Source organism: Cherax quadricarinatus, chromosome 98 (assembly GCF_038502225.1).
Source record: "Cherax quadricarinatus isolate ZL_2023a chromosome 98, ASM3850222v1, whole genome shotgun sequence".
NCBI lineage: Eukaryota > Metazoa > Arthropoda > Malacostraca > Decapoda > Parastacidae > Cherax > Cherax quadricarinatus.
In genome coordinates, this window is record NC_091389.1 from 11,995,027 (window position 1) to 12,013,616 (window position 18,590).

Sequence of the window (18,590 nt, forward strand, 5' to 3'; positions counted from 1 at the left end):
TCTCTGAATCACCTATTACACTACCGGTTCTCTGAACCACCTATTACACTACCGGTTCTCTGAACCACCTATTACACTACCGGTTCTCTGAACCACCTATTACACTACCGGTTCTCTGAACCACCTATTACACTACCGGTTCTCTGAACCACTTATTACACTACCGGTTCTCTGAACCACCTATTACACTACCGGTTCTCTGAACCACCTATTACACTACCGGTTCTCTGAACCACCTATTACACTACCGGTTCTCTGAACCACTTATTACACTACCGGTTCTCTGAATCACCTATTACACTACCGGTTCTCTGAACCACTTATTACACTACCGGTTCTCTGAACCACCTATTACACTACCGGTTCTCTGAACCACCTATTACACTACCGGTTCTCTGAACCACCTATTACACTACCGGTTCTTTAAACCACGTATTACACTACCGGTTCTCTGAACCACCTATTACACTACCGGTTCTCTGAACCACCTATTACACTACCGGTTCTCTGAACCACCTATTACACTACCGGTTCTTTAAACCACGTATTACAGTACCTCACTCAACTACTCTATCCTCAAGACTCACGAAATTGAAATGACACGATTGCAAACCACAGGTGGGGTTAGAACCCGTGATTGTAGCCAGCTGGCAAGTGGCTAAAGCGTCGGTCTGGACTTTTATGATTCTCTGATCGCAGGTTCTAACCCCACCCGTGGTATGGTTTGCTCTATTCTCAACCCACAGATTCCTGATGTTCGTTCAGCATCTGTACCAGAACGATTAATTGACAACGAGTCAGGTCAAAAGGAGTAGTAGTAGTAGTAGTAGTAGTAGTAGTAGTAGTAGTACAAGTAGATGGTCGTGGTAGTCATACCGGAACTGGTAGTAGCCAGCAGTAGTACCACTGGTACACACAGCTCTGTGAGTACCAGTACCCTCAAGGAAGGTTCCTTGACGCTGCTGAGGGGCTCTTGATCTAGGGAATTGGATCTGTGCTCCAGTTCCCTGAATTAAGCCTGAATACCTTCCATTCCCCCCCCAAGAGTGTTGTATAATCCTACGGGTTTAGCGCAACTAATTTAGAAGAGGTAGTCGTATCCATGACAAACCATCCATTTCTGTTTTTATTATTAATGCGTCGGCTGCTTCCCACCAAGGCAGGGCGACCCGAAGAAGAAGAAAAACTTTCACCATCATTCACTCCATCACTGTCTTGCCAGAAGGTGCTTTACACTACAGTTATAAAACTGTAACATTAACACCCCTCATTCAGAGTGCAGACACTGTACCTCCAGGACTCAAGTCTGGCTAACCAGTTTCCCTGAATCCCTTCATAAATGTTACCTTGCTTACACTCCAACAGCACGTCAAGTCATAAAAACCATCTGTCTCCACTCCCAACACTCACGAATGGTATGGCGTACTTTTCCCCATTTTCATGGCGGCAATGATCGGGGGGATTCATGGGGAAATTATGGCTGTATGATCCTTATGGGTTAGCACTTATAGTTGAAAGGGAGGAATTAACTTCCAGTATGTGATGGGTGAACAACACTGTCATAAGTGCTTTACAAATCTGACAAGTTGAAGACTGACACACTTGTGCAATATCTGGGAAGTTTTATTGATGAAATGTCTTGCCACACAGAGGTTTCATCAGTCCAGACAAGAATGGTGGATAAAGAAGCTTGGGGTAATCAGTCCCCCAGGCTGGAGTGTTCAGCCCATCAATCTTAAAGACTGATGAACTCAACACATCAATTATGTAGAGCATTTCAGGTAAATTAGGTCAATTCTGTACCAGGATGCGACCCACACCAGTCAACTAACACCCAGGTACCTATTTTACTGCTAGGTGAACATGGACAGCAGGTGACTTATGGAAACACATTCTAATGTTTTCCAGCCGTACTGGGGATCGACCCTCAGACCTCAGTGTGTGAGCTGAGTGCAGGCAATCGAGCTATGGGTCACCTAAAGCTCCTGGAGAGTAAAACGTCGCCACAAAAAACTAACAGAATACAGTGGACCCCCGGTTAACGATATTTTTTCACTCCAGAAGTATGTTCAGGTGCCAGTACTGACCGAATTTGTTCCCATAAGGAATATTGTGAAGTAGATTAGTCCATTTCAGACCCCCAAACATACACGTACAAACGCACTTACATAAATACACTTACATAATTGGTCGCATTCGGAGGTGATCGTTATGTGGGGGTCCACTGTAGTTGCATTTGTGTCCTTTTACCTAACATACTGTCAGTAATTTTACTAACATTATTACACCCTTTACACTATTAACCTTTAAGTAACACACTTATTGCTAACATGAACCCTAAGTTTCAAGAGTCGTCTCTGAACTTAACACTTAAACGGTCCAAACAGATCGATGTTCAAATTCGTAACTACAAAAGTAGATCTACTTTTTTTTATATATTTTCAAATATAACAAAAAAATGTCAGATGCTGAAAAAACGTATATATACGTTTGGACCATTTAAGGGTTAAAAATCCCTACAGTGGTCCTTCGAACCGGATAGTCTCCAGTGGTCCCATGGACTGGACAACATCTGGGAGACGACAGTAATACATGATAGTAGATAGTTCTGAATAGATAGCATGCAAGTCCTCTATCTCTCACTTCCCTGAACACACACACTGTCTCATGCATACCTCAACCTCGATGGTATACATTTGCACCAATAACTGATTACAGTTGTGACTGGGTGTGGAAGTGTGAATTGCTCATTACTCTGGAATTTGTTCATGATTGTAGCCATGTATAAACATAAGTAACCATTCTTACAGGATTCATTACCTTTGTAACTTGTGAGTTCATTACCTTTGTACCTAGTTCAGCCATCAAACTTTGGAGCCCAGTCCCTGGACCCATTACATACCTCTGTAATCTTGTAGACAGCCTGTACTGGCAGAGCACACAGCCTAGCCGTCTGCTCTGACTAGTTCATATTTCGCGGCATTCAGTGCTGCCCTCTGTAGGCCTACCTAGGTCGGTGGGACACACAGTCCACCCTCTCTCACTCCCGCTTCGACCGACTTGAGGTACACAGGTACTCCCCCTCCACGGACTGGCTTGCGGTCACTTCCTCACACTGCCCGTTGTGTACTCACTCCTACCCGATTAAAGCCAATCTAGTCCACGGCCGTATCATTGCTACCTACGCTACCTTCATCGGCACTAAACCGCTGTTCAACAGTAAGAACAGTAATAACAGTGGTGACAGCGGAGTCAGCGGCATTGTGAGCCTTTTCAGGGTGGAGGGGATCGGTCGACACCAGTCAACATCATCCGTCGTCATCCAACGCACCTGCTAGCCTAAAGAGTTATCTGCTACTCCCAGCGTCTTGACGGGACCCGAGATAGATCTTCGTCCTAGATTTTTCCCACAAAATCTGGACATAGGCATCACGGCGTCATCTCCAGCCTTAGCAGTCACGTGTTCACCTCATCACCCTCTCTACAGCCCTTCAACACTCTCCAGCACCATTCTCCTGCCTCCTACAGCGTCCCTACGCCCTTCGCAGCTACAAGAAGTAGAGGTGAGGTCGTTTAGTGTGTTGGCTCCGTGTGGCTCCACCCGTGACCACGAGGCAGCTCTCGGGTTGGTTTATACCCTAATCAGCGTGTAAACACACCAGCCTTATCTGCTTTGCAAAGACGTCCTTCTCGCCGTCCATGTGTGTTGTGTTCTTCCCAGTTTCCTCCAAGAAGTTCTACCTGGCTTAGCCACGTGGGAACCCAGTTGGCTTAGCCCCTAAGCCAGCAAAGTTCAGCGTCTACAGCAGCTCGTGACTCATCATAGTGTCTACAACTACTCAGCGCCTACGTATCTCCAGCCAGTGCAGTTTTTTTTTGTGTTGCCCAGTTTAAAAAAAAATTTTTTTTTTTCCCTTTCCCTTGTTGTTTTATTCCCAGTTCATCACCAGTTCTGTTTTCCCCAGTGATTTGTTACAGTAAAACTTACTCGTCCCAGTTCAAAGTTTCACTTAAGCTTGTTTTTAGCACGTTCGAGTAGTGCAGTAAATGTTTTGTTCTCCGTGTGCTGAAGCCGCAGTCAGGCAGCGCGCCCAGACACGCTTGCCAGTGTAAACAACCATACACCAGCTGTGGTTCACGCCGGGTACCCACGTCTAATATTTTATACCTCCACAGAGTTACTCCGGTCTTTCCTGTTCTTCCCAAGTCCTTTCTGATATTTTTTTTTCTACGACATTGAAGCCCCATAGCAGTATACAAATGCTACGAGGCGTGTAGTGACACTAGAACATCACTGAAAGTTCCAGCACCTGCCGTACCTTCGTCCACCTGCACTCAAAGTTAAGTAAACAGTGACTTACCTAGCATTTCCTAATATTTTGTGACATTATTTAACTGTCCTGCACCAATACAGTTAGTTACTGAAGCCATACTTCAGTAAATTGTTCAGTGTCATCAGTGCACATTTTGCCATTTACCTACAGCTTAAATTTTGTGAATTTATTTTTGCACTCCTACATTTTAAATTCCAGTTTTTTTATTCTGCTTCTTGCACCTCAGTTATTGATTTAAATTGTTCAGTGTTAACCATTTATACAATTTACCTCTCACATACAGTTTTCATGTAATTCCTGTGTGCTGTTATTTTTTTTTAGTTGCACCTGCAAGTTAGCCACAGATTGTTGACACCCCTGCACTGTTTTGTTTGTTAGTTTTTTTTAATAAGTGTAATCTTCAAGTACTTAAGTATTAGTATATTCTACCTGCAGTCATACAATCTGTGCCTAGCCCATTAAATTTTTTTTTTTTTTCTGTTCCCCCATTTATTTTTGCTCTACATATATTCTATGTTTTATCAGTGAATATTCACCTATGTGCATTGCTTTTTGCTATTTTATATACCCAAGTCATTGAGTGTATTTTTGGGAACCTGCTTATTTACCATTAATTACCAAAATTCCTTGTGAAGTTAATTAATTTTGACCTTGAGATTGTGCAAATTTTTTTTTCTTTTGCCAGTGTACACCCTGCTAACACCAGTTAACCTTTGCCATACTCTTGAATTTAATAATTTGCATTTTTATTAATTTTATTTTGTGTGCAATATAGCAATTCTGGTCAGTGTATTTTTTTTTTTGTGTGATTTTTGGCACTATTCCATACTCTGATATCTTTTTTGTGCCAACTTCCCTTGTGCAAGTGAATTACCCCTTTTTTTTTTTTTTGCATTTCAATTTGTAACTGTTAGCACCCGCAATCCTTTTTAAACTGTGCTTGCAGCACAGTTTAGTGTTGTGTAGTACCTGATTTATTTTAATTTTGTGCAATTTTTGCTACCAGTGTTTACAGTTCAACTCCTTTTCATAAATTTTGTTGCCAGATTCCTGGTGAAATTATTGACTAACCTTAGCTTCATTTTGTGCACTTCCCTGTAGTACATTCACTTGCATACATCTCTTATTTTGTGTTCAGAGTGTATCACTATTCCCCTTTTATTGTTGTTTTGCTCAAATTATTTCTATCACTAAGCAGTTTACCTAGTACTGTGGTGCTGAGTTCTCTTTGACTCTGTTTTGAATTGTAGCCAGTGCATACCATTTCTTGCTCTGACCTGTTTACCATCTTCGTGACCTACTTGCATTTCAACAATTGACGTCATGACTAAGACACGCAGTGGCCATGCCGTTACCCCAGATTCTGCTGGTGCCAGCAATGGTGCCTCAGCCAGCGTGAGCACGCGGCAGGGCATCGAAGCCTCAGCGACAGTTGGTCAACTTGTGGCTCAAGCCTCGACCACCAGTGGGCCGGCTCGTCGTCCACACCTGACCCTTATTTTTGACGGTCGTGCAAATAGTTTAGAGCCATGGCTGCAGTCAGTCGAGGCGACTGTTCAGGCTCTATTTGATAGCCCAACAGATACACAGTACATTCGTGCTGCTGTTGCGGCAGTGGATCTCACCCAGGGTGATATAGGTGCCTTTGTGCAGCTCAAGCGCGTTTGTAAGATTCAGTCTTGGGGTGAACTTAAGGAGGAATTTAGGCGTTATTTTCGGCGTAGTCGCCAACGCCATTACATTGACATCGTTACCAGCGTCTTGGCCGAATGTCAATACCGGCACGAAAGCCCCCTGGCTTGCATTTGCCGTTTCGAGCAAGCCGCCACGGACTTTACTGATGCCGTCAACTCCACTAAGTGGGCGGATGGTGATGGCCGTATTGCTATTAAAGACATCATCCCCATGCTGGCTGTCGGCATCATGCGGAGGGATTCCGCCCCTAACCTCTGGGCTGCCATTGATGCGCTAGGACTCGGCCCTCAGCACGACGTCCTGGGTGCATATGACGCCATCGACTCGCTCAAGCCGCCTTCCGAGCAAGGCAAGGTTTGCCGCTTTGCGGATGATCCCCTACCCATCCTTGCAGCGCCGTCCGCAGTGACCCCGCGGTCGCAGCCGGAAGTCACTTTTGCTGCTGCTGTCAGACAGCCAGCTCACAAAGGTTCTAACCCCAGTCCCACTAATACGCGCCTAAGTAAAAATAGCGACCACAGTAACAACAGTCGGTCTTATACAAAAAGGCAGTCATCGACTTCCTGGACCAGGGCGAAACGTCGCCAGCAGACACCACCCCCAACCTCACCCGCTAAGCGTGTAGTGACTTGTTTTAACTGTGGCAAACGAGGGCACTACCGATCTGAGTGTTACAAACTTAAGTCCCCGCAAAGTAACCATCACAGTCCCCACGCTCAGTATCAAGGTAACCGTCACCGTCCCCATGCCCAGTCTCGCGAGGGAATCTGTGTTTACCACAATACTTCCAGTCATACCTCCCATGAGTGTAACAAGCTGCGAAGTATGCTGACAGCTGAGTGGAGCAAGCAGTCGTCGCGCAATGCACATGCTCGTAGAAGCCCTTCCACTAGTTCGGGGGAAGAGGCGCGTCCGCAAAACCAGCGAAAGACGTAGTAACCCTGTCGGAGTCGCTGTATTCCGTCCCTGTCCGCAATGCATTCGCCGCCCTGGGCAGTGATACGCTTGCCGACAGTGAGGAAACCGAGTGTCTTGACGTTGTTGCTGAGACTCTTACCGTACCTTCCAGGTCGAGCCTCGTCAACAAGTGTCGAGCCTCGAGCAGCTGTGACTCCGGGGATCTCGTCGGCCTGTCATGCCTTCATGTTCGGTATGACAACCCATGTGGACCGCTCATCGAGTCCACTGTCCACAATAAGCCTGTTCAGCTTTTCCTAGACACAGGTTCGGTGGTTAACATTGTCCGCTCCACCTTTTTCCGAGACATTGGCCTTCACGCGGCCATGTTGACAGAGCCATCTGCCATTCAGACCTTGAGAGGAGTCTCAGGTAAACCGCTGACGGTTCGCGGTCGCACAACGCTAGAATTTGTGGTCCAGGGTCACAAGCTGTCCGCAAAATTCTTAGTCGTAGATGGTATTGTTTTCCATGGTGACCTGCTCATAGGGTTCAAAACCATGGCAGATCTTAGGATCCGTTTAGATCCAGCTGAGTGGAAAGCGGAATTCAACGGAGTGGATGTGCCCTTCTGGGGCGTGCGCTTAGGATCCACTACGTGCTACTCCGTCTCAGAGTACGCACAGTGCCTAGAATCGTTGGAAACCGGTGGTTTCCATAGCACATTCTCCCCGGGGTCGGTCTCTCGTCCTGATCGACCTCGTAGTAGAGCTCGTTGCCCATCACCTCCTGGCCATCAGCGCGTAGTTACCAGTGAAACCCAGTCTGGGGACGCCCAGTCTAACCTTCACTCTAACTCTGACGCTGTTGTAGAGACCAGCAGTTGTCAAGCCGCAGTATCCCTGTCGGCAGGCGACTGTCTGACTCGTGTCATGGCATCAGCGAGCAGAGTTACTGCTTGTACAAAGTATGACGTCACTTTGTCAGCTAACTCGCTCACTCCTGTTACGGTGTACGTGAGCAGAGCTTTTGAAGGAGACCATGTGCTGGTTGACAACGACACATGCCGAGTCAAGGGCCTCTCCCTTGAACCATCCTTGCACACAGTGCAACGTGGTAAGTTGCAAGTCCTTGTTGTCAACATGCATAGTCGAGAATTTCCCCTGCGGAAGAATACCTCACTTGTTGACCTTGTCAGATTCCCTCTCCCGGTGAGAGTGGAGGGTGAAGCCCCAGCTGACTTCCTTGTGAGTGCAGTTCTCCCAGGCGAGTCTGCTGCTGACTCTTCCAACACCCGGCCAGTGCAGGAAGATGATCTAGCTTTGACAGACTATCCTGAAGAGGTTCCAAAACTTCTCCAGGTTCTCAATCGTGCACGTTCTGCAGTTGCACTAGATGGTGAGTCAATGGGTTTGACCTCACTGATCTCTCACCGTATTCCACTTGACAAAGGTACTAAACCCATTTATGTACCTGCGTATCGCCTGCCACATGCGCAAAGAGTCTTCGCCGAAGAACTCATTACACGGATGCTCCGTGATGGAGTTATTGAGGAGTCCACTTCCCCGTGGAATGCTCCCCTTATTCTGGTCCCCAAGAAAGACGGAACCTGGCGCCCTGTTATCGATTACAGGAAACTGAATGCATGTACCATCCCAGACCGTTTTCCATTGCCAGTTCTGAACGACCTGTTGCAGAACATCGGCGATAATAAGGTCTTTTCAACTCTTGATCTTCTTCAAGGGTTCTGGCAGATCCCCCTCGATGATGAGAGTAGAGAGTTGACAGCTTTCTCTACTCCAACTGGTCATTACCAGTTCAGGAGGATGCCCTTCGGCTTGCGCGGAAGCCCAATCACGTTTAGTCGTTTGATGACGACAATTTTCCGTACCCTCCTAGGTGGCACGCTCATGGTCTACCTGGATGATCTCATAGTCATGTCGCAAGATGTCCCGTCACATCTTGAGAAACTTGACAGGGTATTGGACAGGCTAGCTCAGGCAAATCTTAAGGTAAAGCTCTCCAAATGTCATTTCCTCCGGAAGGAAATAAAATTTCTGGGTCACGTAGTAACTCAGAATGGCATAAAGACGGACGAGTCTAAAATCTCGGCCGTGCAGAAATTCCCCAGACCCATGACGGCGGATGCAGTCCGGTCCTTCATAGGCCTGGCGGGTTTCTACCGCACCTTTATCGCAGGTTTCTCCACCATTGCGGCACCCCTGACACGCTTACTCAAGAAGGATGCTCCTTTTGAGTGGACGTGCGATCAGGAACGAGCTTTTGTCATTCTTAAGAACAAGTTAACATCAGCCCCAACCCTTAGATTCCCTGATTTCACCAAGGCATTTACCTTGACGACTGATGCCAGCAAAGTTGGCATCGGTGCAGTCTTGTCACAGGAATCTAATGGTAAGCAACAGCCTATTGCCTATGCTAGCCGTGTTCTTACTAAAGCGGAAGTCAATTATTCAGTGACAGAGCTAGAAGCTTTAGCCATTGTATGGGCCCTGAGTCATTTTCGGGATATCATCTATCATTATCCTATCAAGATTTATACAGATCATTTACCCTTATTGGCCCTTTTTGCAAATAAGAACCTCTCGGGAAAGCATGCTCGGTGGTCGCTCACGTTCAATGACTACAACCCTGAAATTTGCTATGTCCCAGGTAAGCAAAATGTTGTAGCTGACGCCCTGTCGAGACATATAGCATTCGTGAGTGTCGGCAATTCGTTCTCTGTTGAGGATCTCGAGAGAGCCCAACGACAGGACCCTGTGTGGTCTCCAGTCCTTCGTTTCCTTACCAAGGAGGACGTTGACTTACAGGTCAAGTCTCCCGTTCCACTGAAGGATTTAGTGGTCAACCAAGGAGTACTGTGCCGTGTTGCACAGCTGGTGGACCCCGGCAGAACCGTATACCAACTGGTGATACCAGAGTCCATGATACCAGCTACTCTTAGGTTGATCCACAATGTCCCAGGTGTAGCGCACCCCGGGAAGGACCGCAGTATCAAACAGGCACGAATGAAATATTTCTGGCCTAAGATGGCATCGGACATTGCCAAGCATGTACACCAGTGTGTTGTCTGCCTACAGCACAAGGGTACCATTACAGGTCCTAACCCCATTCTAAAGTATCCCATTACAAAGGAGCCCTGGGAGAGAACTTCTGTCGACCTGTTGACGAACTTCTCGACCTCGGAGAAGGGAAATAAGCACCTGCTTGTAATGGTAGATAACTTGACGCGGTACAGTGAATTAGTACCCATTCCTGATAAAACCGCTGAAACGGTCGCTAGTGCTTTCCGTGAGCATGTTGTTCTTCGTCATACTTGCCCACGTGTCCTTCTGTCAGACAATGGGTCTGAGTTTATAAATGGCATAATGCAGGATCTTTGCTCCAGATTCAACATTCATCAAGCGCCAGTAGCTCCACGCCACCCTGCGAGTAATGGTCTTGCTGAACGTACAAATCGCAAAGTCCTGGAGGTGCTCAGAGTAACCGTTAACCCAAGTTGTACTACATGGGATGAGGCTATCCCAGATGTTCAGTGTACATTAAATTCCTCCCTCAACAGCTCGATCGGTGAGACACCTCATTTTGCTTTGTATGGCTATGACAAGCGCTTACCATATGAAATTCTGTTTACTCCACCTAGACCTACTTACGATACTGATAACCCCAGTGTAGTAAAGATGAGGACAACGCAGCTTGTCTTCCAGCGGGTACGAGAGAACCTTATGAAAGCTACTGATAGGTTCACGTCAGAGCGCAATGCCCACGCCAAGGAAAGCAAAGTGGAACCAGGTTGCAAAGTTATGTTGCTCAACCCAGTGCAGACCCCAGGTATGCACAAACTTGTCCCAAAGTTTGTGGGTCCTTACCGTGTCCTACGACAGCTCCGTGGCAATAAGTTCGAGGTGAGGGAGATTGCTACGGGAATTATCAAGGAAGCCCACCTCGATCACATGAAGTATGTGGACCATATGCAGGCCGAAGTAGAGCTGGAGGCGCGTGCGTTGCAACGCCACGATCAGACTAATGTTAGGGACAAACCGTCTACCCCTTCTCCCACTACTGCTGGTACGGAAGACGGCCCAGTAAGGCTCCATACTTATGGCCTGCGACCCAGGACAACAGTACATTTCTGTGACATTGACATACCTACTGACTTGTCCGACTCCTACGCTAGTTATGCTAATTGTTTGCTTGCAGAAATGGGTATAAATGCACACACATTGTATAGCTAGTCGATAATAGAGTCAGGGTGGACAACATCATGTAATTATGTAAATACTTTTAGAAGGGTACCCAGAGTGTAATGAATTCCATGGATATAGTATTATTGTATGTATGTGCACCAGTGTTTTTTCTACTAAAGAAAAAAAGCCTGTATTACGGTCAGGGCAGTGCTGCCCTCTGAGTTACATGTCACACCTTAGGAAATGCTACTGTCAGTCATTGTTTGCAGATGTGAGCGTGCAACAACGTTAGTAGACGAGTGGTCAACTGATGTTCAGCCCTGCGGACAACCTGTATATAGAAGATTTTAGTTCCAGTGCTGACGTCTCCCGGCTCTCTACTCGATGAAACAGCGCGGGCAAACCAGTTTTCTCTTCCCCTGGATGGGAGAGTTTTTTTTTGCCTGTTGCATTTTTTTGTCCATTTTTTATTTACTAGTGAGCGAAAGCCAGTCCCTCTCTGGGGTAGCTAGTGTAATTCCTTTATACCTATGGGCCCACCAGTATTGTCGCGTCGGGACGACGCGAGGTGCGTGGCTGAGCAAATGTAGACAGCCTGTACTGGCAGAGCACACAGCCTAGCCGTCTGCTCTGACTAGTTCATATTTCGCGGCATTCAGTGCTGCCCTCTGTAGGCCTACCTAGGTCGGTGGGACACACAGTCCACCCTCTCTCACTCCCGCTTCGACCGACTTGAGGTACACAGGTACTCCCCCTCCACGGACTGGCTTGCGGTCACTTCCTCACACTGCCCGTTGTGTACTCACTCCTACCCGATTAAAGCCAATCTAGTCCACGGCCGTATCATTGCTACCTACGCTACCTTCATCGGCACTAAACCGCTGTTCAACAGTAAGAACAGTAATAACAATCTGTAAATACCTTTGTAACTTGTCATAATTGTGACTAGACCTACCTGGAGTTCATTACCTTTGTAAATTGTGAGTTTATTACCTTTGTAAATTATGAGTTCATTACCTCTGTAACTTTCTCAGTTATCAAAACTTTGGAGTCCAGTCCCTGGACCAATTATGTATCTCTGTAATCTTTTGACTACCACCCACAGGATGGGTATGGGGTGCATAATAAGATAAGATAAGATAAGATTTCGTTCGGATTTTTAACCCCGGAGGGTTAGCCACCCAGGATAACCCAAGAAAGTCAGTGCGTCATCGAGGACTGTCTAACTTATTTCCATTGGGGTCCTTAATCTTGTCCCCCAGGATGCGACCCACACCAGTCGACTAACACCCAGGTACCTATTTTCTGCTAGGTGAACAAGACAACAGGTGTAAGGAAACGTGACGGAATGTTTCCACCCGCCGGGAATCGAACCCGGGCCCTCCGTGTGTGAAGCGGGAGCTTTAGCCACCAGGCCACCGGGCCACCAGGCCACCATAATAAACATAATAAACATATTAAACTAACAACACAGTACACCAGTACTCACCTCATCACAGGCAGAACACCGAGGCTTCAGCTTCTCAGCGTAGTGTCTGCCGCACAGTACTGTGTCTTCCCACACACAGTAGACCAGATCCACTAACAGTTCATGACAGGTGGCACAGGTGAAGCATGCTGGGTGCCAGGTGGCCTCCTCACCACATCTAGGTGCCACCACACCCACTGACCCCTTGCTCATCACTCCTCCGCATCCCCGACACTCCTGGAAAGACAATTACACCTTGTCAGAGGGACTAATTACTTAAAAGAGGCACAATACCATGAGGTTAGGTTAGGTAAGGATGGTCAGGAAACAGAACGAGTGTTTCCTGACGCGGGTCTTAGATGATGACCCGCCGTTGGAGCTTTTCGTCATCTGACTGAGGCCTTCCACTGGCTTACCCCTCCACCCCTTTAAATATTATAGTCACATTTATAACCATTTAGTCACTACAGAAGAATACCGTGACTGGAACAGTATACAAATAACCCGCACAGGGGAATATTAATTTCTCTTGTATTCATTGTAACTCACCTAATGACTATATGTACAATTACTGCACTGTTATTACTTTGTGGTCACAGTGGTGGCCTATGCTAACCTTCCTATGGTGTATAAATATACCTAGTTGAATGAATCTTATTGTAGCCAGTTGGCCCAGTGGCTAATGCGTCGGTCTGGAGTTTTATGACTCTCTGATCGTGGGTTCTAACCCCACCCGTGGTATACTTTATTAATCTTAAGTTTGTCCAAAATGCTCGTTATATAAAGGGGCTTAAGGCATGTCCACCCAATTGTTATACTCCTTTGTACAAACATGTATCACGCTAAAATAATATTACAGCCTGGTTGATCAGGCCCTGATCCACCATGAAGCCTGGTCACAGACCAGGCCGTGGGGGCGTTGACCCCCGGAACTCTCTCCACGTAAACTCCAGGTTAAGATCCTCTCTCTTAAGTGAAGGTTATCTGTGTATGGAAAAATTACGTCGACTTTCTTTGGTTAAGACAAGATAAGATAAGATTTCGTTCGGATTTTTAACCCCGGAGGGTTAGCCACCCAGGATAACCCAAGAAAGTCAGTGCGTCATCGAGGACTGTCTAACTTATTTCCATTGTGGTCCTTAATCTTGTCCCCCAGGATGCCACCCACACCAGTCCACTAACACCCAGGATGCGACCCACACCAGTCCACTAACACCCAGGATGTGACCCACACCAGTCCACTAACACCCAGGATGCCACCCACACCAGTCCACTAACACCCAGGATGCCACCCACACCAGTCCACTAACACCCAGGATGCCACCCACACCAGTCCACTAACACCCAGGATGTGACCCACACCAGTCCACTAACACCCAGGATGTGACCCACACCAGTCCACTAACACCCAGGATGCCACCCACACCAGTCCACTAACACCCAGGATGCCACCCACACCAGTCCACTAACACCCAGGATGCCACCCACACCAGTCCACTAACACCCAGGATGTGACCCACACCAGTCCACTAACACCCAGGATGTGACCCACACCAGTCGACTAACACCCAGGATGCCACCCACACCAGTCCACTAACACCCAGGATGCCACCCACACCAGTCGACTAACACCCAGGTACCTATTTGCTGCTAGGTGAACAGGACAACAGGTGTAAGGAAACGTGTCGAAATGTTTCCACCCGCCGGGAATCGAACCCGGGCCCTCCGTGTGTGAAGCGGGAGCTCTAGCCACCAGGCCACCGGGCCACTACCACCAGGCCACCAGGCCACCAGGCCACCGGGCCACTAGCCACCAGGCCACCGGGCCACTAGCCACCAGGCCACCAGGCCACCAGGCCACCGGGCCACTAGCCACCAGGCCACTGGGCCACTAGCCACCAGGCCACCAGGCCACCGGGCCACTAGCCACCAGGCCACCGGGCCACTAGCCACCAGGCCACCGGGCCACTAGCCACCAGGCCACCAGGCCACCGGGCCACTAGCCACCAGGCCACTGGGCCACTAGCCACCAGGCCACCGGGCCACTAGCCACCAGGCCACCGGGCCACTAGCCACCAGGCCACCAGGCCACCGGGCCACTAGCCACCAGGCCACTGGGCCACTAGCCACCAGGCCACCAGGCCACCGGGCCACTAGCCACCAGGCCACCGGGCCACTAGCCACCAGGCCACCAGGCCACTAGCCACCAGCCACCGGGCGAGCCACCAGGCCACCAGGCCACTGGGCCACTAGCCACCAGGCCACCGGGCCACTAGCCACCAGGCCACCGGGCCACCAGGCCACCGGGCCACTAGCCACCAGGCCACTAGCCACCAGGCCACCGGGCCACTAGCCACCAGGCCACCGGGCCACTAGCCACCAGGCCACCGGGCCACTAGCCACCAGGCCACCAGGCCACCGGGCCACTAGCCACCAGGCCACCGGGCCACTAGCCACCAGGCCACCGGGCCACCAGGCTAAATATTTATACTCACCTGTTATTATACAACATATAGATATATCTAAAATAACGTAATGCTTGTTAACCAGAGGTCACACCAAGAAAGTTGCTTGTTATGCTGAGCATTTCGGGCAAATTAGGTCACTTTTGTCCCAGGATGCGACCCACACCAGTCGACTAGTAAGTAATTAAGTAAGTTTATTCATGTATACACAAATAGTTACATAGAATTATCATACATAGCAGCATATGTGTAGAGAACCTGGGATAACCTGGGATAACCTAGGATAACCCAAAAAAGTCAGACAGAGTGACTTATTTCCATTGGGGTCCTAACACCCAGGTGCCTATTATAAACTGATGGGGTCAACAAGGACAGCCTATAATCTTTATAATTTAACACTAATTACACCTATGTTCCATCCATAACCAAGTTACAACCTCATCACATGTGTAAGACAACTACAAAGTGCTTAAATAAAGCCGAGCTTATGTAAATAAATGCCTACGAGCATAATTTTATTTAAGTTCCTCCTAGAAGAACGTTTTCTCTATCACTTAAAGTATGAAAGAAAACGGCATAACACATTACGAGGGTAACTATTCAATTAATTTAGAATAAATAAATACTCGTGCATCCTGATTATTATTAATAATAAATAACAAAGGAAATCACAATACAGTGGCTGGAGCAAGACAATAACCTCCCCCACCTTCTCTACCGTTCTCGTCTTACTTGTGACTTGACAATGATCTAAGAAAAGAAAGACAGTTTAATGTTTTTATTAAGCAGCCCAGACCCATCCTGTGGGTGAGAGGTACATAATGGGTCCAGGGACTGTACCTCAACATTACAGAGGTACATAATGGGTCCAGGGACTGTATCTCAACATTAGAGGTACATAATGGGTCCAGGGACTGTATCTCAACATTAGAGGTACATAATGGGTCCAGGGACTGTACCTCAACATTACAGAGGTACATAATGGGTCCAGGAACTGTACCTCAACATTACAGAGGTACATAATGGGTCCAGGGACTGTACTTCAACATTACAGAGGTACATAATGGGTCCAGGGACTGTACCTCAACATTACAGAGGTACATAATGGGTCCAGGGACTGTACCTCACCATTACAGAGGTACATAACAGGTCCAAGGACTGTACCTCAACATTACAGAGGTACATAATGGGTCCAGGAACTGTACCTCAACATTACAGAGGTACATAATGGGTCCAGGAACTGTACCTCAACATTACAGAGGTACATAATGGGTCCAGGGACTGTATCTCAACATTACAGAGGTACATAATGGGTCCCGGGACTGTACTTCAACATTACAGAGGTACATAGTGGGTCCAGGGACTGTACCTCAACATTACAGAGGTACATAATGGGTCCAGGGACTGTACCTCACCATTACAGAGGTACATAACAGGTCCAAGGACTGTACCTCAACATTACAGAGGTACATAATGGGTCCAGGGACTGTATTTCAACATTACAGAGGTACATAATGGGTTCAGGGACTGTACCTCAACATTACATAGGTGCATAATGGGTCCAGGGACTGTACCTCAACATTACAGAGGTACATAATGGGTCCAGGGACTGTACCTCACCATTACAGAGGTACATAATGGGTCCAAGGACTGTACCTCAACATTACAGAGGTACATAATGGGTCCAGGGACTGTACCTCACCATTACAGAGGTACATAATGGGTTCAGGGACTGTACCTCAACATTACAGAGGTGCATAATGGGTTCAGGGACTGTACCTCAACATTACAGAGGTACATAATGGGTCCAGGGACTGTACCTCTACATTACAGAGGTACATAATGGGTCCAGGGACTGTACCTCAACATTACAAAGGTACATAATGGGTCCAGGGACTGTACCTCAACATCACAGAGGTACACAATGGGTCCAGGGATGGTACCTCACCATTACAGAGGTTCATAATGGGTCCAGGGACTGTACCTCAACATTACAGAGGTACATAGTGGATCCAGGAACTGTACCTCAACATTACAGAGGTACATAATGGTCCAGGGACTGTACCTTAACATTACAAAGGTACATAATTGGTCCAGGGACTGTACCTTAACATTACAAAGGTACATAATGGGTCCAGGGACTGTACCTCAACATCACAGAGGTACACAATGGGTCCAGGGACTGTACCTCAACATCACAGAGGTACATAATGGGTCCTGGGACTGTACCTCAACATTACAGAGGTACATAATGGGTCCAGGGACTGCACCTCAACATTACAGAGGTACATAATGGGTCCAGGGACTGTACCTCAACATTACAGAGGTACATAATGGGTCCAGAGACTGTACCTCAACATTACAGAGGTACATAATGGGTCCAGGGACTGTACCTCAACATTACAGAGGTACATAATGGGTCCAGGGACTGCAGCTCAACATTACAGAGGTACATAATGGGTCCAGGGACTGCAGCTCAACATCACAGAGGTACATAATGGGTCCAGGGACTGTACCTCAACATTACAGAGGTACATAATGGCTCCAAGGACTGTACCTCAATATCACAGAGGTACATATTGGGTCCAGGGACTGTACCTCAACATCACAGAGGTACATAATGGGTCCAGGGACTGTACCTCAACATTAGAGGTACATAATGGGTCCAGGGACTGTACCTCAACATCACAGAGGTACATAATGGCTCCAGGGACTGTACCTCAACATCACAGAGGTACATAATGGGTCCAGGGACTGTACCTCAACATTACAGAGGTACATAATGGGTCCAGGGACTGTACCTCAACATTAGAGGTACATAATGGGTCCAGGGACTGTACCTCAACATTAGAGCTACATAATGGGTCCAGGGACTATACCTCAACATTACAGAGGTACATAATGGGTCCAGGGACTGTACCTCAACATTACAGAGGTACATAATGGGTCCAGGGACTGTACCTCAACATTAGAGGTACATAATGGGTCCAGGGACTGTACCTCAACATTAGAGCTACATAATGGGTCCAGGGACTGTACCTCAACATTACAGAGGTACATAATGGGTCCAGGGACTGTACCTCAACATTAGAGGTACATAATGGGTCCAGGGACTGTACCTCAACATTAGAGCTACATAATGGATCCAGGGACTGTACCTCAACATTACAGAGGTACATAATGGGTCCAGGGACTGTACCTCAACATCACAGAGGTACATAATGGGTCCAGGGACTGTACCTCAACATTACAGAGGTACACAATGGGTCCAGGGACTGTACCTCAACATCACAGAGGTACATAATGGGTCCAGGGACTGTACCTCAACATTACAGAGGTACATAATGGGTCCAGGGACTGCAGCTCAACATTACAGAGGTACATAATGGGTCCAGGGACTGTACCTCAACATTACAGAGGTACATAATGGGTCCAGGGACTGTACCTCAACATTACAGAGGTACATAATGGGTCCAGGGACTGTACCTCAACATCACAGAGGTACATAATGGGTCCAGGGACTGTA

At 47.6% G+C, this 18,590-nt stretch overlaps 1 protein-coding gene across 1 annotated transcript in view; it reads right to left on the bottom strand.

Annotated features, from left to right (window-relative positions):
* The window catches only part of Lmpt (four and a half LIM domains protein limpet), a 467,116-nt gene that overhangs the window by 414,342 nt on the left and 34,184 nt on the right, over positions 1 to 18,590 (bottom strand). Inside the window, exon 5 of the mRNA XM_070105409.1 lies at positions 12,621 to 12,836. Within this exon, the coding sequence (XP_069961510.1) occupies positions 12,621 to 12,836 (216 nt within the window). The remainder of the gene's footprint in view (positions 1 to 12,620; positions 12,837 to 18,590) is intronic.